General features: G+C 41.0%; 1 protein-coding gene across 5 annotated transcripts in view; it reads left to right on the forward strand.

Moving 5' to 3' along the window:
• The window catches only part of rusc2 (RUN and SH3 domain containing 2), a 30,107-nt gene extending 13,094 nt beyond the window's left edge, over positions 1 to 17,013 (forward strand). For 4 of the 5 annotated variants that reach the window (XM_008417735.2, XM_008417738.2, XM_008417736.2 and 1 more), the window contains exons 2-13: positions 111 to 1,784; positions 2,886 to 3,480; positions 5,681 to 6,358; positions 8,245 to 8,433; positions 9,539 to 9,706; positions 10,685 to 10,761; positions 11,167 to 11,341; positions 12,425 to 12,530; positions 13,129 to 13,175; positions 13,261 to 14,080; positions 14,791 to 14,952; positions 15,215 to 17,013. In XM_008417735.2, the coding sequence (XP_008415957.1) occupies positions 279 to 1,784; positions 2,886 to 3,480; positions 5,681 to 6,358; positions 8,245 to 8,433; positions 9,539 to 9,706; positions 10,685 to 10,761; positions 11,167 to 11,341; positions 12,425 to 12,530; positions 13,129 to 13,175; positions 13,261 to 14,080; positions 14,791 to 14,952; positions 15,215 to 15,422 (4,731 nt within the window). In that variant the 5' untranslated portion in view covers positions 111 to 278 and the 3' untranslated portion in view covers positions 15,423 to 17,013. The remainder of the gene's footprint in view (positions 1 to 110; positions 1,785 to 2,885; positions 3,481 to 5,680; positions 6,359 to 8,244; positions 8,434 to 9,538; positions 9,707 to 10,684; positions 10,762 to 11,166; positions 11,342 to 12,424; positions 12,531 to 13,128; positions 13,176 to 13,260; positions 14,081 to 14,790; positions 14,953 to 15,214) is intronic. The other variant, XM_008417740.2, reaches the window with a different exon arrangement.
• The last annotated feature ends 3,681 nt before the right edge of the window (positions 17,014 to 20,694 follow it).

The following is a 20,694-nucleotide window of genomic DNA, read 5'->3' on the forward strand; positions in this document are numbered from 1 at the left end:
AAATGTACTAAGACATTTGGACTAGAAATTAGACCAAAAATACTTGTTAAGGTTTTGTAAGCTTGTTGTTTCTTCTCCTCATGTCTCTGTCTCTTGTTTTTTTTGTCCAGATGTACCACTCTGACCACGGTGTGGACTTCCCCGACCTCTGCTTCCAGATCCCCGGCGGTCCTGCAGAACTGGGCCCAGCTGAGTAAAAACAACATCTGCAAACCAGAAAGACCTTCAGCCTCAATCTGCTGTTGTAGATCCGCCTCCTACCTTCCTCCTCTGGGACCATGGACAGCCCTCCGAAGGTTTCTGGAGAAACGCTGATCGTGCATCACATTCCCCTGGTGCATTGCCAGGTTTCAGGGGGCTGCGGCGGATCTCTGAAGAGGACCAACCCGTTCAGCCCGCCGGAGAGCCTTGGCCTGAGCCGCACCACGTCACTGCCGGAGAGGGATGTCCTGCAGAGGGAGGCTCTGCTTTACAGCAGCCTGATCCAGACCTCCAGTGGCTCCTGGTCCTCCAGCGGCGGTGTGGGGAGAGAGAAGCGAGGTGGCGGCGGGCGAGGCGGGAGCACGGCGAGCGACGACTCATCGTTCACCTCCAGCAACTCTGAGGACCTGCTGATCACGGCTCACACCTTACCCAGAGCCAAGCCGAGGAATAGGAACCCTCTGCGCCGCAATCCGTTCCTCCTGAACACAGACGAAGATGAGGATGAGGAAGACGAAGACGACAGCGACAACCTCCACGGTTACCTGGAGGACTCATCCTTCCACCTGCACAGCGAGACGAACGCCACGCTGGACGACGCCATGGCTCCTTTTCTGGGGTTCGCGTCCGAGCCGTTCCTGCTGCATGGCTCCGGCGCAGGAAGCAGTCGGGAATCTCTGAGGGGGGTGTCCTCAGATCTGTCCAACCACCTGGACGACCTGGACGTCCTGGGACTGGACAGGGAGCGCCGCCACGGCAGCAGTGGCTCCAACGTGTCCATGGACTGCGGCGAGCACGACTGGGTCGACGACGACGAGGAAGAGGACGACGATCAGCCGATGAGATGCGGCCAGAGCAGCAAGACGGGTTCTTACTCGTCCGGCTCGTCCAATCAGCACTGCTCCTGTTGCGCTCTGTCCCAGAACTTCCCGGAAACCTTCGCCGAGCCGTTCCCGGACTTCCAGCAGGGCTACTGCAGCGACTCGTCCTGCAACAGCTCCGAGGGCGTCTTAGTCAACTTCAGCGCCATTTACAACAAAATGAACAACGCCATCCCGGAAAAGCAGCCGCCGCCGGCCGCCACATCGTCTGTCTCCGATCTCCACGGAAACCAGCAGGACGCCGGAGGGGGAGGGGCGTTCTACCTGGACCTCCACACGTCCCCGACGGAGCCGCCGCCATCCTGTTTTTCCAACGCCTTCCCGCTCATCCGAGAGCCGCGCCTCTCCAGCTCCTCTGCCTGCTCCTGCTCCATGGAGCACCAGGCGACCCTCGACCTCGACGCCAACTGCAACTCCTTCCACCCTCCTCACGCCGCGGGGTCATCTGGCGACCTCGCTTCCTGTCTGCAGAGCCAGGCGCGCCTCGTCGTCGCCACCCAGAACTACTACAAGCTGGTGACCTGTGACCTCTCGTCCCAGTCGTCCCCGAGTCCAGCGGGTTCGTCGGTCAACAGCTGCTCCTCGGAGCACAGCAAAGGCAGCCCCACGCCGACCCAGCCCAGTGAGTACTTCCTGTTCAGGCAGCGAGGCGAGGAGCAGGGGCTGGAGGAAGAGGAGGATGAAGATGGAGCGTCGTCTCAAGTGAGTGGAGAATCCTGATTTATTCGTTTCTGCAGATTATAAACCTTATATCACATCATATAGTAAAAACACAAAATCTTACCAAGTATTTATGGTCTAATTTCTAGTGCAAATATCTTAGTAAATTCAAAACAAGACAAAACTGACTTTCAAGTAACTTTTTATCAAGAAAAATATTTTATTAAGTAAATAAATCCTTAATATTGATTTTTAAAAAGTATTTATTCAATTGGCAGATTATTTATATAACAATATATTATTCCGATATTATAAGTGAAATAAAACTAGAACTTTTTCATTAAGGAATCATTAGTTCCTATATCTTGCTTGTAAGTTTGATTTTATTTATTTATTTCAACAGGCTTTTAAAGACAACAAAACAAGCAAACTGTAAGACAGAGAAAACGTGCATACTTAACCAAGAACAAAATCATTTATCACTACTTGTCTTATTTAATCCTACACCTTATCTCAATTTAATTAAACATATTTCTTACACACTCAATAATTATCAAGAATTTGTAATTAAAACAACGTTTTAATATCTACGTTTTACATACTGCGCTAAAGAACCAACAGAAAATGATATTAAAAAGACAAAATGGTTACAAACTAAATCTCATAACAAGACAAGAAAATCTGGAGAAAATAATAATAATAATAGTTAGTTTTCAAGTGTATTAAGATATTTGCACTAGAAAATAAATAAAAATAACTTTGTAAGATTTGGTAATTTTGCAGGGCTATATGTACACCAGTTGGTGAATAAATATAAAATAGAAAAATAAATAAATAATAATAAAAATTTATGCAGAAGTCGTTCTGATGATTAGGCCAATCACAATAACCAATTTTGCTGGACGATAAATTGCAAAGTTATTGCGATAAATGATAATATTGTTGTTTTGAGACAATTTTCATGTAATAAAATGGTAATTATGGCATAAAAATGCAAAAATGTAAACTAAGATATTTTAAATATTAAATAAACAAACAACAGAATCAACAAATAAAATTAATTATAAAGTTTCTCTAAGCAAAACTGTTTCTTGAGAACAAGAAGTTTGACTTGTATGCTTTGTTCATTTTCTTCTGATTCAGCGAGATGATGACGATGAAGATGATGACGAAAACGAAGAGAAGACGAAGGAAAATGGCGGTCAGCAGGAAGCTGAAGCGGCTGAAGTCGCTCCGTCCGTCATTGAAGGCCAGGTGTACGTCAACATTTCTCCTCCGATGGCTCAGCGGAGCGTCATCGGCGGCAGCGGAGCGCCCTCCGGAGGCCGTCCCCGCTCCCGCAGCTATGACCGCAACCTGGACAGGTGTCCGTCTCCGCGGCTCGGCTCGCTGGAGCGCATGCTGAGCTGCCCCATGCGGCTGAGCGACGGCGCCGCGCAGGCCGCCACGCCGCCGCCGCCTCCTCCGCCACGCGTCACCTCCTTCGCCGAGATCGCCAGGAGCAAACGCAGACACGGCGGTGCAGGCGGGTCGCCGTCCGCGAAGGCGACAGCAGACCCGTTTTCCTCCACCTACTCCACCCACTCGCACTCGTCTGTGGATTTCTCCCCCATCCTGGAGCAGCGCGTCGAGTCCGTCAGTCCGGCCGCGTTGCCGGTGCGCTTCACCAGGTGCTACAGCCAGGGAAGCATCGAGCGCCAACTGGAAGGGGCGAAGGAGAGCCAGACCAAGGCAGCAGGTACGTCCCCCCATTATTCTACAACAGGGTGTCCAAAGTGTGGCGCGGGGGCCACTTTTTGGTCCCTGACAGCAGTTCAACAATTGTACTAATTTGGCCACTTTTTAAATTGTTTTGGGATGAAATTTCTATGGAAAGTTTAAACCGTCAGAAAGTGGGTAACACTATAATTAAAGGGGTGCAGATCAGGCTGACATGAAGGAGTCTTCATGAATGTTTATAGCTGTTGTCAAGAAGTGATGACATTTTTAATGGACTTTTAATGCAAGTTTGCTTTCAAAGTGTCATTAATTACCAAATAATAATTTATCTGGGGGTTTTAGGAGCCATTCTATGCCTGAATGATTAATAAGTCAGTTAAAAGGCTTAAAATTGTGGAGGGAAAAAGTATTCCTCAAATGAAAATAACTAAGTCTCATTTAAAGGTAAAAATGAAGAAACGTTTTCATGGAGTATTGCATAAAAAATAGAAACTGTGTCAGTTCTGCACATACAAAAGTATTTACACATTGCCTGGGATTCAAATCTAAATTTGTTGAGGAATCAAGTAATTGGGGTGAAAATAATGATAAAAGTTTATGAATGTTTTACAGGGTCAAACCTCGAGTGACATTAAAGGTTATTACAATCCTATTTCAGCCATGTTATGTCTCCTGTTACAATGCATTGAAATAAAATGTTTGGAATTTGTAAATTTCACTCATAATGAGACATTTTTCCCCTGTTATAAGTGGAACTATGCTTTTTTGTAAATATCAGGGAATTATTGACTTAAATCAAGCTCCTATATCTTGCTGAAAAGTTACTTGTATGTAAGTTAGTTTTGTCTTATTTCAAGCGAACTAAGATACTTGAACTGAAAACTAGGCCAGAAATACTTGGTTTTGTGTTTTTGCAGTGTTTAATTTCAGAGCTTTTTCTCCTCCCTGTATCTCAAAGGCCTGTCTAGATTTAGAGCCATAACAAGCAGCTGTGCAGCTTCTCAGGATCATATATTATTGATCAGATTTCAGTTTCTTAGCAGCTTCCTTTATAAAAAGCTCTGCTAAAGCAAATCGCTCGCTAACGATGCTAACAAGCGGCTTCAGGAAGAAGCTCGGCTGTCTAATGGACCCATGAAAGTGTTAAAATCAGAACAGACGGATAATGGAGCAGATTTTACACACAGAAAGACGAGAAGCTTTCAGTCCTGGAGCTCTCTGTGTGATGCAGCTCAACTGCGCCCCCTGTGGCCGAGAGGTGCTGCCGCACCCAGATCAGACGGCGGTGGACCGGCCTTTTCCGGTGACAAACAGCTTGCGCAACGCGGCTGACGTCACGCACGCTCCTGTCTGTCATGCAGCAGAGAGGGTCCACAAACAGCAAGTGAAACAGTTTGTGAGTGGCTGCAGAAAAGCGTTTCTCCCCCGTTCTTCTCATGCAGGGCCTCAGGTTCAGTATGTGTTCTGCGTGTGTTTTCATTTTTTTGGGTGGAGATTCGTTTCGTGGCCTGGTGAGAGAGAGCATGGCGGTGGTCTGACGAGCTAACTTTGTGACTGGGCAGTTTTTGCTGTTTTCCATTTCAGCCTTCAGGCTTTGCTGGAAAGAGTTCAGTCAGTTCACAGGAATATATTTTAAAATCTCTTTATTGTTGGTTCATAGCTTTAACCTTCTGTGTTAATAATCAGTCAGTTATCCTTTAAGCCAGTTTAAAGACAGTGAAACGAGATGTGGGGTCAAATGTTCAGAAAGAATCAATATTCGATTTAGTTTTGGTTTCATAAATCATAAGCTGCATTTTAAATTATATGTAATCAGAGTCGAATAGAAGAAGATTGTTACTAGTTTAGTTTTTGTCTCCCCACACCTGTCAAGCAATAACTTAATCAAATAAATTAAAACAAACTCAATGATTTCCATTTTTATCATTTATTCTTTTTCCTTTTTCTCTCTTTCTACTGAAAACTGGATGATAAAAGTTTCCAGTCTGGTGTTTTGGTCTCAACTTTCCCTTTTTGTTTACAGAAACATCATAATTAATTTTATTTGTGGTTTCAGTTGTTTTGTTTATTTATTTTGGATATTTAAAACATCTTCCAGTTCCAGTGTTAAATGTCAAACTGCTCTTTTTGTCTTGTTTATGATGAAATAATTGAGTTTTTCTTTCCCGTTGCTTCTGTCTGATGCTAAGCTAACCCGGTCCTGGTTCTCTCTCATCCAGGTGTTCTGTCGAGCTCGTCGGAAAGCCCGCCAGCGGTGGTCCGTTACAGTAAGGACCAGCGGCCCACCACCCTCCCCATCCAGCCTTTCACCTTCCACCACCAGTTCACCTCCAAACCCCCTCAGCCCAAGCCTCTGCTGCCACTACTCACCGGCTACGTCTCTGGAATGCAGGCTCGCCCCGGTTCGGGGTCCGGGTCCGGTTCTGGAGGTCCAGTCGGTGAGGAAAGCGAAGAAGCAGCTGAAATCGGACACGGCTACCAGAGTTCCCGCAGCGCCGCTGGTCCTCCGACCGAATCAGTCCGGCCTTCGCCTCTAGGGAGCTACTCCCCGGTCCGCCTGCAGGGGGCGCCGAGCTCCGGCAGCTGCTCCACCTGCACCCCCAGCCCCAAGCCGGCACACAGCCTCTCCTGTCCGCTTTCGGCCGGACTCGGCTCGCTGCACACCCCGCCCGCTGGGAGGCAGGGAAACGGGTCGGTGCCGTCGACTCGCACGCCTCCGCCTTCGTCTCTGGGGGTGAAGCGAGGCGTGGTGCCGCCCACGCTGCCCGCTGTGCAGGGACAATGTCTCCATCATAACGGACCAGCACTTCACACCGACACCCTGAGCCCACTGGGCTGTCTGGACTCTGGAAAACTCTCAGACAGAGGAAAAGGATCTGGAAGCAGATCTCAAAATGGTGGGTTCCAAAATAAATCCGAAACTCTGAGACCTGGTACATCTGGCAAAACAAATATTTTATCAGTTTTTTTAGGTAGAAAAAGAAAAAAAGTAAATTTACACCAAAACTCTTAATCTCAGAAATTTTCTGAAAAAAATGAAATTTAAAAAAGTTGAATGTTTGTGAGAAAAAAACTCGGTTATTTTAAGATTAATCTCAGAAATTTTCTGGAAAAAGGAGAAAATGTTGGGACTCAAAATGTTGAAAATTGTCTAAAAAAAACTAACAAAAATTCTGAGTTACATAAATCAAAAATGTTCGACCTTTGAAACTCAAACATTTTCATCTGTTTTATAGAATTTTTTTTAGATTAATCTAAAATTTTCTGTTTTCTACAAAATTTTCCATGTTTCAAAGTCAGAACTTTCCAAGAAATTTGTGAGATTATTTTCAAAATTATATATTTTTTCCAGCAAATTTTTGACTTTTCAAAGTCAGAATTTTTCCTTTTTAAAAAAAAAAAAAATCTCTTAAATGTCTGAGTTTTGTCTTTGCAAATTTTCACCTTTTCAGCCACCTTGGTCTATCTTTTATCAGGGACGAACCGCTTATGGTCATGTCTCAGCTTTTCTGTCAGACTGCAGCCTGGGCTTTGACTAGGTCACTCCAAAATCCTCAGTGTTCTTGCATTCGGAGGTGGATTTGCAGCTGTGCTTTGAAACGTTGTGCGTAACCCAGGTGTGTTTGAGCTGGAAGGACATTTTCCTTCAAGATTTACTGCTGGAGAGAAAAATTAATGGTTCTGTCAGCTACAGCAGGCCAACGCATGCCCACATCATCACTCTACCACCACCGTGTTTCACTGTCGATGTGGTGGTCTTTTTCTGAAATTTTCTATGCGTCATGATAACATTTATTTGATTTAAGACATTTAAAACAAAAACAGAAGAAATCAGCAAGGGGGCAAATGCTTTGCTTTGGTTCTTTTATCTTTTTATCTGCTGTCTGTTACCTCTGAGCCTTTTCTTCCTATAAATAGTCAAGAAGTTTTCCGTAAAAAGGGAAATATTTTTTATGATCATGTTGGTTGCAGTTTTTAATAAATCATCTTCAGTGAATTCTGTGTTTGTTTAAAGGAGACCTATTATGCAAATTGTTTTTATATTTCCATTTGGGTCTCAACGTCTTCTAAAAACAGCCCAAGCTCTGAAAAGAGTCAGTCAGCCGTATATTTAGCAACAAGTTAATGTATTTTTTTTGTCTGGAAAATGAGCCGTCACACTCAACAGTCAGTGTGCCGTTACCTTGCCATCCTGTTACCTAGCAACCCTGGCCGAGCTACAGCATGTTTGGTCAGCTGGTTTTACCGCTGTATGCGCTGTACAATGGCTGTTGGAAAAGACAAGTGCTTTGCTGTTGACTTACCATTTAGAAACCGCTTGCTACATTCTTGCTGGTTGTGCAGGAGGCTCCACGTCTGCTTTTCAAAGATGAATAATTGTAAAATTGAGCATCCGTTTGCAGCCATTTCCACGTTTGAGTGTAGATATTGAGTTGGGGGACGTGGCCACATTGAGACGCCCTCAAACAGCTCAATCTGACTAAAATTTATTTATTTATTATTTAAGAATGATTTTGTGCAAAAAATATTTTAGTTTGGAGCCTCAGATATATTTGAAAATGTTCAAGGAAGCATAATAAATCAGCTTTAATACTGATGCAAACCTAAAAAGCGCTGCTGCACATTCTTACTGTTCTCTTTTCTCTCTTTTTCTCTTCCTTCTGCTCATGCATGCTGTTCGATGTTCCTCTTTCATCTGCATGCATGTTTCATCATTTCACTCCACAAACCTCCATTTATCCTCCGTCCTCACATCCCTAACCCGCTCCACCCACTCCCACAGCTCACCACCTCTCCCCCCAGGCTCTAAAATGGAGAGAGTACCGTCGCCGGAACCCCCTGGGCGTAGAGAGGGCCCCTGGGGGCCACTCTGCTGCCAGCATGGAGCTCAGGAGGGCTGGGGGCCCGCGCCCCGCCCGACGCAACGTGTTCGATTTCCCAACGGCTCCGACCTCGCTGGGTTGGCCCCATGGTGCTCAGGCTTCCTTAACCCAGGGGTGTCCAAACGTTTTCCCTGCACTGCAAAAACACAAAATCTTACCAACAACCTTTGGTCTCGTTTCCAGTGCAAATATCTTGGTACATATTAAACAAGACAAAACTAACTTTTCAACAAGATACAGGAGATTGTTTGAAGTCAGCAATTCCTTAATGATGAGAAAGTACAAGTTCTGCTTGAATTTTAATTAACTTATAATTTATGGGAAAAAAAAGTCTCGTCATAAGTGAAATAATCTGCCACTGGAAGTGGTACTTCTTGGGCAACATTAAGGAATTATTGACTTAAAACAATCTCCTAAATTTTCCTAAAAATGTACTTATGAGTTAGTTTTGCCTTATTTCAATGTACTAAGATATTTGCACTAGAAACCAGCAGCGTTGGGGCCCAAACCAGCAAATTTAAACTACTGGTGGGCCACAAAATTCATTAAATTAAAAATGGAAAAATATTCAACGGAGTATTAGGGCCACGCTAAGAATTTTTTTTTTTTTAAAAGTTTGAGAATAAAATCTAAATGATACTAAATTATCTTCATAATATTAAATTTCTTTATTTTCAAGTTTATTTTTGTCGGTCATATTATTAAATGTTTAATCAGTCAAATATTTACACATTTAAGCAGCAAGACTGCTTAAGGCACATTGTGATATAAAGCACTTGTCTTTGTGCTTTATGTCACAAACACAAGAAAATATAAACCAGTAAAACCATCTTACAGCTGACAAGTCAGAAAATGTTACATTTTAACGAGCGCCATCATCAAATTCATCAATACATCCAATATGTTGGTTAATATTCCATTTATTATGGTCCACAAAGATTCACAGCCACAGATTATTTAAAAAAAAACGTTGGGTGATCAATAGTTTTTGGTTCGATTTGCCAAATTTTTAACATTTTTGACTGGTAATCAAGGGCCAGACCAAATCATTTTAAGGGCCACAAATTGCCCCTTTGCCACATTTTGGACACCCCTACCTTAGACAGCATTATAAAGCTTAGAGAATGACCTAAGCCAACAGAGAGGACGTTACTAAGCAGGTCTGTTATGTTTTTATCTGTTTGTTGTTTGCAGCCGGTCAGTCGGCGAAGCTGCAGCAGAGCTACAGCGACTTCCTGCCGGATTATTTCTCCCTGACGGAGAAACCGCCGGAGGAGTTCTGCCTGTCGCCTGACGCCTCCACTTCCTCTTCCTGCTACTCCTCACAGTCCCACGTCTCAGTGGACCTGACGCAGAAGAGAGGTGCGGCGTCTGAAGGGTTAATTGTTAAACGTATTGATGAACCTTTTATTGTCTTTTCAATAACTAAAGGCAAACAGTTTATTTTTTCAATACACTGCAAAAACACAAATCTTACAGAGTATTTTTAGTCCAGTTTCTAGTGCGGAGATCTTAGTACACTTAAAATAAACTTAGTTATAGGGAACTTTTCAGCAAGATATAGGAGTTTGTTTTAAGTAAATAATTGCTGGAGTTGCGTAGTAACTAGTTAAGTTTATTCATATTTACTCGAGTAAAGTGTTTGAAAGAAATTTACTTTTAGGAGTACTTTTACTATGCTGTACTTTTTACTTGAACAATTTCATTATGAAGTATTTCTACTCTTACTGGAGTAAAATCTCTGGATTTTCTACCCACTGAATGAAAAACAAACATGTTTTAACCAAAAATTCACGAGACACAGACAAAAACACACCTGCAGTTTCTGTTAACGTTTTCTAAGTTTTTTTATTGAAAGAATTTACTTTGGAAATATTTTCTTTTGCCTGATTTTATTTATTATTTGTTGTTGCTTATATGAATTATTGTCATTTTTGTCCTTAAAATACCAAAATTTCCACTTAACTTTATTTGTGGATATAATTTTTAAATATTAAACAATTGATAATTTGATCAGTTTCTCAGTACTTGAATAGATATTTTACAAAGTACTATTTTACTCTTGCTTGAGTAATTTCTTGGATGGATACTTTTTACTTTTACTTAAGTAAAAATAAGTTGAAGTCATGCTTCTCTTACTTGAACTCTATTTTGAGCTCTCTGCCCATTTCTGGAACTTTATTTATCAATATCAGGAAATTGCCAAACTTAAAACAAGATTTTTTCTTCTTCCGGTTTCATAAGTGAAATAATCAGCCAGTGGAACTACGTAGATCTTTTCTACAGAAAGAAGAGTTGGTGAGATTTTGTTCGTTTCTGCGTTTCTTGTCGTACATCCAGGTTTGGTGAAAGCGGTGAACACCGCCGTGGATCTGATTGTGGCGCACTTCGGCACCAGCAGAGACCCGGACGTGAAGGTTGGTCACTTTGTTTTACTTCATGTGTACTGAGATATTTGCACTAGAAATTAGACAAAAATACTTGGCAGAATTTTGTTTGTTTTTTTTGCAGTGTGAGCAGCTAACGCTTCTCCTCTGCCTACAACTCCCAGAATGCTGTGCTGTTCTGGATCTGAGTTCATTGATTTATTGAAGTTTCTACCAGTTGCATTATCTACTTGTACTGATCATGTGTTTACTGTTATTACATTGTTATTGATTTATTATCCAGCCCTAATATCAAGGTATATTTGGTGTTTTTAAAAATTCTTTTAAATGTTTTTATAGAGGGAATCTTAAGTATGTTTGGATTAAATGCTGTGGTCAGGTAATTATTACTATGGTTTGTTAATGTTATAGTTTGAAATCTGTATTTACCACCAGGCCAAGCTGGGGAACAGCTGGGTGAGTCCCAACGTGGGGCACCTGATCCTGAAGTACCTGTGTCCGGCCCTGCGCGACCTGCTGCAGGACGGCCTGAAGGCCTACGTGTTGGACCTGATCATCGGGCAGCGCCGCTGTCAGCCCTGGAGCATGGTGGAGGCCTCCACCCAGCTGGGTGAGTCTGAATACCGACTATTAGGTGTTTTAGAACTTTATATATTTCAAATAGATGCTTCGAAGGTTTGGAAAGGGTTTGTTATGAGAACAACCTTTACTGGACGATAAACTGTCCCACAAGTTATCGCGATAAATGATAAATTCAAGTAATAGAACGACAATACGTTCCCAAAGATCAATAAACTTTAGATTATAATTAAAATTTAACACGGGAATTGGAAAACATTTTAAATATCCAAAATAAATAAACAGAAACGACAAATAAAATGAAATATAAACTCTGTAAACAAAATTGTCCTTCAAGAAATACTAGTTGAGACCAAAACACCAAACTGCAGATTTGTGTCATCCAGTTTTTTATACTTAGAAACTATGCAAACTGAAATCATTGAGTTAATTTCAATTTATCGTGTGATTAATTGATTCTTTATTGCGACTGGCGTAAGTGCAATATAACGTTTGATTAGAAGCCTAAATGTGGAAAATGTTATTTACAGTTGTTTCTGAAGTTAAATGAGATTGCGCTTTTTTTGTTTTAGGTTAGTTATAATATACACAATTATTAATATTTACTAAATATTAGGAAACATCCTCAAACACTCGGACAAAAAATTAAAAGCATTTCTTCAGAGATTTGTTTGTAACTTTCTATGTATATTATGTTTAAGCTTTTAATTTGAACTGGAAGGGAATTTACCTACACTTTGTTTGGATTGTTTCAATATAATGAAAATTTAATTTTCCTAATAGATCAATAACTCATTCATCTGCGTAACTGAAATAAAGTTATTGAAATTGGGGGATTGTTTTTGTTAAATTAGTGTTTTGTTCAGTCAGATGAATAAAGTGTGAGAAACATTTAAAAACATAACATTTTGTTATATTTTCATTTACCTGAATAATTGTGATAAATGACGGTGAATTTAAACGGACTTCTTTAGTTTATTTGTGTTGTTTTTATCTATTAAAGAGAACTTGGAAAAGTTTTAAAAGTGCTTGAATTTTGCCTTTAGAAAAATGTATAAATCCTGTACGTATTGCTGACAGCAGCAGCTGATTTATTGATCGTTTTTCCCTGCAGGGCCGTCCACTCGAGTTCTGCACAGCCTGTTCTCCAAGGTGAGCCAGTTCTCAGAGCTGACCAGCCACAGCATGAGGCTCAACGCCTTCGTCTTCGGCCTGCTCAAGTGAGTTCTTCAAGTTCGCCTGTTTTCTGTTGGCAGATTTTCACTCTCGCTAACCTGGTAGCTGCTAGGTAGAGGCTGGAGTAAAATGAAGTTATTTCAGGGCATGAGACGGATTCATTTTGGCTAATGGAGAAGACATGTTGAGAAGGTGGAATTTCAGAAAGAGCAGGAGATTCTTAAAGAGACAGAGGCCCAATTTCAAGGCGTTAAATTACAATGTCAAATTTCTTTTAAATCATATTTTATATATATATCATTTTTATAACAATTGAAGTTAAGATATTTATTCAATTATGCTCTAAAATGGCAATATGTGCCTGGAATATACATTACAATGCTCTTTTAATGTCTTAAAATCTGTTTAAAACTAAACTGATTTAAACTAAGTCATGTGAATAATAAACAAAACCTAAACCTAAATCACGTGATTAATAAGTTAAATTCAATCACGTGATTAACAGCGGAAATCCTGAAAACATGCCAGCCTCTAGTGTAGTGCCGTTGCTTGTGTCCACTAGTGGAAGCCACTTGCAAAAGTAAATAAAAGTGAATAAAAGTGTCTTTCCTTGCATTTGTAATAAATGTATTTCTGTTTCAGCATGAAATCTCTGGAGTTCTGGTTTAATCACCTCTACACACATGAAGGTAACACCTCACTGGATTTTCTATATTTCAGTAGTTTTTTTATTCTTTCTGCTTCTCGTTCTGATGTTTCACTTTTGTCTTCCAGACATCATAGCGGCTCACTACAGCCCGTGGGGTTTCCTCCCCCTGTCGCAGGGGCCATGCAAGCCCCTCTTCGAGGAGCTGCTGCTCCTGCTGCAGCCACTGTCGCTGCTCCCGTTCGACCTGGACCTCCTGTTCGAGCCGCACCTCCTCCAGAAGGGCCAGGAGCAGCTGCGGCGCAAGGAGCAGCTGCGCTCGGCGGGGCCGTCCAGCCGCTCCACCTTCCAGCTCATGAGGGGCTGGAGCGCCACCGTCGGCGACGTGACCCGGAGCGAGAGGCCGGGGCTGAGGCGCGAGGGAACATGGCCGGGCATGGAGCGGGACGGAGCAACAGCGGCGGCGAGTCTCTGGAAGGAGAGGGCGAAAGACGTGAAGGAGCGAGACCGGAGAAAGGAGAGGGATCCTGGGGACAAGCAGGCCGGCTGGTGGTACCAGCTCATGCAGTCCTCCCAGGTCTACATCGACCAGTCCGCCGAGGGATCCAAGTTCGTCAAGGCTGAGAAGAGGAAGAAATCCTCGGAGAGGCGGCAGAACCAACCACCACCAGCAAGAGAGGGAGTGGTGGAGGGCGCGGAGTCCGAGGGCGAGCGAGGGGCGAGCGGAGGGGAGTCCAGAGGAAGGCCGTCGTGGATGGGCAGCCCGCCGGAGTCCGTCCTCAACCGGGAGAAAGACCCGAATGCGGCGGAGGACATGGGGGCTGAAATCCGGGAGGAGAGCCCCTCACAGGGGCAGAGTCTGCGCTGGGGGCGCCTCTTCGGTTCCACCGTCGGTTCTCCTCAGAGAGCGGAGTCAGCCGAGCTCAGAGCCAGGACCCAAAAGACGAGGTGAGAGAAGTAAAAAAATATTTTAAAAGTCTAAAAGTAATCCCTTAAAGAGCCCCTCTTCTCATACCAACACGTCGACACCAGATGCTTTATGGACAACCCTGAGTGTGTGTCTGGCAGCCACAGAACATGAATATTAAACGGGCAGCATAATGTAAAATCAATGTTTGTTATCAATGTTATAATGTTATTCCCTCATCAAAACCATAACTGGAGTGATGCCTTGATTCTTTCATGCATGTTTGAGAAATCCTTTAATCTCCATGGCAACCATTCAGCTGTGGAAAACACCTGATGGACCTAGCCCCGCCTTCAAGGTGCAGCTCATCCTCTCTTTTAAATCATACTTGACATATTTAATATTTTTATAACAACTGAAGGTAACAGTTATTTTATTGTGCTATAAAATGGCACCATGTGCCTGGAAACCATTTACTGCGTTCTTGTTGGTTGTGTAGGAGGCTCCACTTCTGCTTTTCAGAGATGTTTGGTTGTATGATTACGCATCAGTTTGCAGACATTTTCACGTTTAAACGTTGCAGTATGGGTGAGACGTCTTCATTGCATTCTGTGTAGCCTCACTATGGCTGAAGCTACACATGATACGCTGCTAATATACCCTTGCTAGCTTTTTTTTGGTTAATTTTCTTTTTCTCTTCTGAACAAACTTTTTCCCCTAATTTAGCTCCATATTTATATTTCTACTCCAGGCCTCCATCAGGTTGGCTCTCCTTGGACCGGTCTATTCTGGACCTCGTTGCTGTGACCATTGGAGCGGGCGGTGCGAAGAAGGCGGAGCCTCCAACTACACCGACTCACGGCCAGACAACGACGCCGCCTCCGCCAACTGAAACTAAACAATCGTCTTCTTGGTAAACACATTTCACATGTGCCAGAATATGTTGCAACTGTTTTCACCGGAGACTCTTTTTTTTTTTTTGACCATCTGTTGCATTTCTTCAGAATCGCTCATGTTTTCACATGTTTGCATGTATGAGGCAGAGGCATGATGTTATCTTGCCTCTCACCCAGTGACCAATGGAAATATCCTGCAAGCATAAGCACGTTTAGACGATGAATGGATGGATTTAGTTATTTAAAACTTAATTCAGTTTCTTGTTTTGCTTTTTTCAGTGAAGTCCGAGCATTGTGCCATCACCTAGCCACTGACCCTGGCCAGCTGAGCTTCAATAAGGGCGATGTCCTGCGGGTTCTGAGGAAGGCCGACCCCGACTGGCTGCTCTGCTCGCTGGGCTCCACCCGGGGTTTGGTCCCCATCATTTACGTGACGCTCAGCAGTATGGAGGACAGCCGCAGGGGGACCGGACTCAGCCAGCTCTGATCAGACTCTGTTAGCGAACGAACACTAAATCACGAAGAAGACGCACTGACGTGTGCGAGGTCCAGTCACAAACTCGCAGTCAAGGTAACATCCAGAAAAAAGACAGCATGCTTACATCCAAACGAAAACCAAAAGAAACGACGACAAACGAACCCAAAGACTCTCCGACGCTCTTCTTCTCGACACATAAACGCTTAGCTGTGCTAGCATTAGCATTCAGCCAGGATATCACTCATCTGGACACAATGTGAAGGAAAACTCACCACACCTGGCTGCTCTGTCGCTGTGCTGTTTTAATGTTGAGCCACAAATCATCATAAAGAGACTTTCTTTGAGATTCTGTTGCTTGTTAAGTGCTGGTTTTTATTTTTATTCCCATGGAAAACAATAATCAAGGAGAAAAGCAGGAATTTACTCTTTAAAATGTTAATTTTACTGCAGAAGTTTGTTGAAATCCAGATAAAAAAATAATAATTTGGAATATTTAAGTTTAATTCAGCTTGAAGGCGCCTCCCTCTATGCTGTGCTGCAGGCTAAGCGGCCCCTCCCTGCAGATTTGCACATTTCAATGTTTCTTTTACAGCAAAGTTGTAGATTAAACAAACAAAATGAGAAATAAAGTCACAGAAGCTTCCGGTTTCTACCTTAAAAGCATGAAATCTTGTTTCCTTCTGCAGCGATTGTGCTTCACTTTTACAACCTGACAGTTCTGGGGACGACTGTAGTGAGTTTTATGTCTGTATTTAATCTACTGGTACATACTGTAAATGCATTTATGGCTCATTTACACAACCTGTATTTATTTATTCAGCTATTTAAGTAACWAAAGCTACAATCTAAGGTTCATCAGTTTGGATATTCTTCAGATTTTGTCATATTTTGTATTTAAAGGGGGAAATGTTTTTGCCTTAAAGCACTTAAGAGGGGGGAGAAAAAGACGATGAACCACCTTATATTGGTCCTGATATTAGAATATATTTTCTATGTTATTTCACTTTTTCCCCACATTTCTGTAAAGATACTAGACGTGGAGATTTTTGGATGTTTAAAGGGAAACGTGTGAAATGTAGCCTTAGATAAGGTCCTCTAATACAAACCGATTATTAAAAGTGGCAACATTAATGTACATTTATTAGATAAAAGAATGCTGGCATGTTTTTTTGTGTTTCATTATTGTACAGTTTTTATTTCTAACATTCAATTGTGTTTCAATTGTAAATATATTTAAACTCTTGGGGTTTGTTTTTGCCATAGAGCTCTACAGTATGTACGTATGAATGTCATTAATGATTTATCAGTGCATTTCATATTTGATACAGAAAGTATAAGCTTTAGATTTAACGCTAACACGCTGCTGACTCTAATCCGTGTCGTCCTGGAGGTCAGAGTTCACATGTGACCCATAAACGTGGTGGTGATTCAGCCAGAGGAAGCAGGAAGGAAGGATTGCTGCTCTTCGTCTCGCTGGCTGCCTGTAAATACCTTCAGCATCAGTGACACCGCTCCTCTGTCCGTGTCGAGCCTATACGATGTACGGCATTATCAAACTACTATGGATGTTAAATAAAGTGCTCATGTGATCACAAACTCATCCGGCTCCTGTGTCTTTATTTATGGGCAGTTTCCCACCTGTACACTGCGAAAACACAAAATCTCACCAGTTATTTTTTGTTTCTATTGCAAATATTACACTTGAAATGATACAAAACTAACAAAGTAACTTTTCAGCAAGAAATAGGGGCTTGTTCTAAGTCAGTAAGTCCTTAATATTGTTTCTTTTTTTTAAATTACCAGTTCCATATTATTTCACTTATAACAAAACAGAATAGCAGCAAATAATGCAAATATTTAATATACTTGGGAGAAAGAGTTTGTCCTCTGGCAGCCATCTTGAAAAATTGGTGTCATTCTGAACATAGACATGAATATGTATCAAAATTATTTGTTTGAAATACCTACAGTAAAAGATTTTGTCTTTTTATATCTCGAAATGAAAAATGCAGGTAGAATTATGGAATTGTGTCAATATGTTAAATGCCAAAAAGCGATTGATCAAAATCAGTTTTATCAAATGTGCATTGTGCCCCAAAACAATGAAGTAATCACATCAAAATGTTGGAAATGTTGTCTTATAGTGTTTTCTTTCATTTCCAAATATGTTAGTGTGTTAGAGAATAACAGGTATTAACTTAAAATACTTTGTAGAACAGCGCTTTTTGAAGTTCAGTCCATTTACTCCTATTAGCTTAGCGGCAGATCTGTCACATTCAATATGGCGGATGCAACGAGAAACGGCCTAGCCGCTCAACGAGGCGACTACGATGAAAAACCTTCCACCTGAGGGGTGAACATGCTAACTTTTATGGTAGCTAACCTGCGACCATCTTGAAAAATAGACGGCATCCTGAAACTCAACCTGCTAACGAGAAATATGAATAACATATGGCCTGAGGGGTGAACATGTTACATGCTAATTTCTTTGACAACCAAAACGGCGGCCATCTTGAGACATGGACTTCATTCCGAAATTCAATCGGTCCAGCTAATAGGAAACGTGTAGGTGAGCAGCATGCTAACTTTTATGTTTGTATTCACACTTGACAGACTTTTACTGTAATAAGGTGCACTGTTTTATAGGTTTCTGAGTTGAGAATATTTAACAGCAACATTTCAAAGAGAGCAAATAAAGCGTTTAAAGCAGAAGGGCGCTTTTTGTAGTTTAACGTTCCGTTATGATGTTCTGTTTTATTTTTATAATGTTCTGTGTTGCATCCACAAAACTACAAAAACCCGACATGTACTACACTGATGCAAATGATGAAACCTACCTTAATGTTTTAGCTAGAGCAAAAACGCAATATTACCACTAGATGGCGCCATTATTCTACTCTTTATCCCCTAAGACTTGACGTAAAACAAAATACATCCAACTCTTCTACTCTTTAGACACAACGGCTTTTTTATCCACTTTACCTGATCTGATTTACATCAGATCTGTTCATTAGAACCGGGTTATTCGCTGCTCATTAATCTGAATATTTTAATTGAATTTCTTTAAAATCTGAGGCAAAAATTGCGCTCATGTAGGACTACTTCAACATGCTTTTACTCAAGTAAAACTAACAAGTAGCTGTCAAAAAAGAAGTACTGAGTAACTACAGTGGAATATTTGTGCAATTGTAGATAAAAATAAAAAGAGCAGCAAACTTCTACCAAAACACTGAGAAATTTTAGATTAATCTCAGTAATTAATAATAAAAAACTTGGTAAATGTATCTAATTGCCACTCAGTTCCATTTAGCACACAACTGTAAATAAATAGATTTCTCTTTCAGTGTCATTGGTGGCAAAAATATGGACTATAAAAATATTTCATAAAATTTTTTTTATCTACCTAAGGAAAGCTTTAATGTTACACTTTAGATAAGTGCAACATCTCAAGTAACCATCAGTATTTATGCTCATTATGAACTTTAATGTTGTTCAAAAGGCATAATGCTGTCACAACACATGGAGGCCACAAGAGGGCGCTGGAGACTAGAATAGTCTCCAGAACAGTTAGCAACGTTAATCCAAAGCATCGTTGGAAATGAGATTTGGCACTGAAGAAGAGTTACAGAATCAGCAGCCTCTTTTTAATTTCTAATTTTCTATTATCAGTTTTGATTGTAAATATATAAGGTTGATTCTCTGCTGTTTAAGGGGATTTTTGGAGGTTTATTGAGAGGGTTTAAATTCACAATCAGTCAATTAAGTTTTATTTGTAAAGCACATTTAAGCAACAAGGCAGTTCAAATGCTTTAAATAATAAAAACACAAAAATAGTTATAAAAATATCAGACAGCCACCAGTTAAGAAACCAGTACCAAATATTACATCATTACACATCAAATATGCTGGTCAATGTTTCCCTTCTTTTTTTTTTTTAAATCTCTTTCTCTTTCTCACTGTTTATTTAATGTCACATGCTGTTTTTATTTTAATTATTTAAAGCACTTTGAAATGCCTTGCTGCTGAAAGGTGCTATACAAATAAAATTTTATTGATTGATTGATTGATTGATTGTTGTCCACACATTTGGCCATTTTTTATGACTTAGAGGTGGTGGAAGATTATAAGATATTACAGGTTAGACTCAAGATGTTCAGTGTTTACAAAAGTTAGCAACTGTATAGATTTACCAGGGTGCTAAACATGGTTTTCTGAGAAAAACAATGTCCACATGTCATGTAAAAAGATAATTGTTTTTGGAATCATTAGGTCCCAATCAGCCCAAATATCAAAGACGAATTAATAATGCATGTCATGCAAGAGTTTGGGTCTTGGGTGGTTACAAAGAATGTGAAAGGTGAAGGCAATAGGAGTGCCTGTGGTCACTGAAACCCTCAGAGTAATGACCCCTAAACCAGAAGAGTGGCTCAAACAAATACCTGGAGAAACATCAGACTTCTTGATACAGAGAAGCACAGCTTTGGGAAATACTAGTATACAGTGAAGACCACTCACGCACCAAGGCCTGTGGTAGAGGACCCAAGCTTTTTGTAAATTTAATTTCCCTTTTAAGATCAATAAAGTATTTTTGGAATTTGAAAGAAGGGATAACTAGTCATGGAGTAATACAGAATTACAAATATAAAAATAAAAAGCATTTATTTAAAAAATATTTAAAGTGCCAAACATATCATGTGTGTTACTGTTTGCACAAAACTTTAAAGATTGATATTTTGTCGTTATCTCAATCTGCATACATGCAGATTGTCTAGGCAGTCTAAATTGTCTATTGGCAGGTCCGTCAGCCAMCCTGCCATTAAACAAGTTTTTGATTTTATGATATAAAGCATTTTGAACTCCCCTGCTGCTGAAATGCGCTATACAAATAAACATGATTAATTGATTGAACAGAGGAAGTGACAACCATCTAACTGTTGCCTCTTAATTAATGAAAAATGTATGATAAACTATTTAATTTTGAAATATTGAATGAAATGTAAGTTACAAAATATTACTCAAATAAATTTTTCTTGTTCTTGAAAAAAAAATCAGACCTTGTGAATTCTCCTTTTGTTGATACACGAATGATACAAAGCTCTACATCACGATGTCACCAGGTGACCTTTGACCCCATCCAATCACTGAATAGATGCTTAGAACAGATCAATGTGTGGATGTGCCAAAACTTTCTCCAGCTGAACAGAAACAAAACTGAAGTTATTATCTTTGGACCTAAAGAGGAGCGAACTAGAATCAATGCTCAGCTTCAGTTATTACAACT

Source organism: Poecilia reticulata, linkage group LG9, assembly GCF_000633615.1.
Source record: "Poecilia reticulata strain Guanapo linkage group LG9, Guppy_female_1.0+MT, whole genome shotgun sequence".
In the NCBI taxonomy this organism is placed as follows: Eukaryota; Metazoa; Chordata; class Actinopteri; order Cyprinodontiformes; family Poeciliidae; genus Poecilia; species Poecilia reticulata.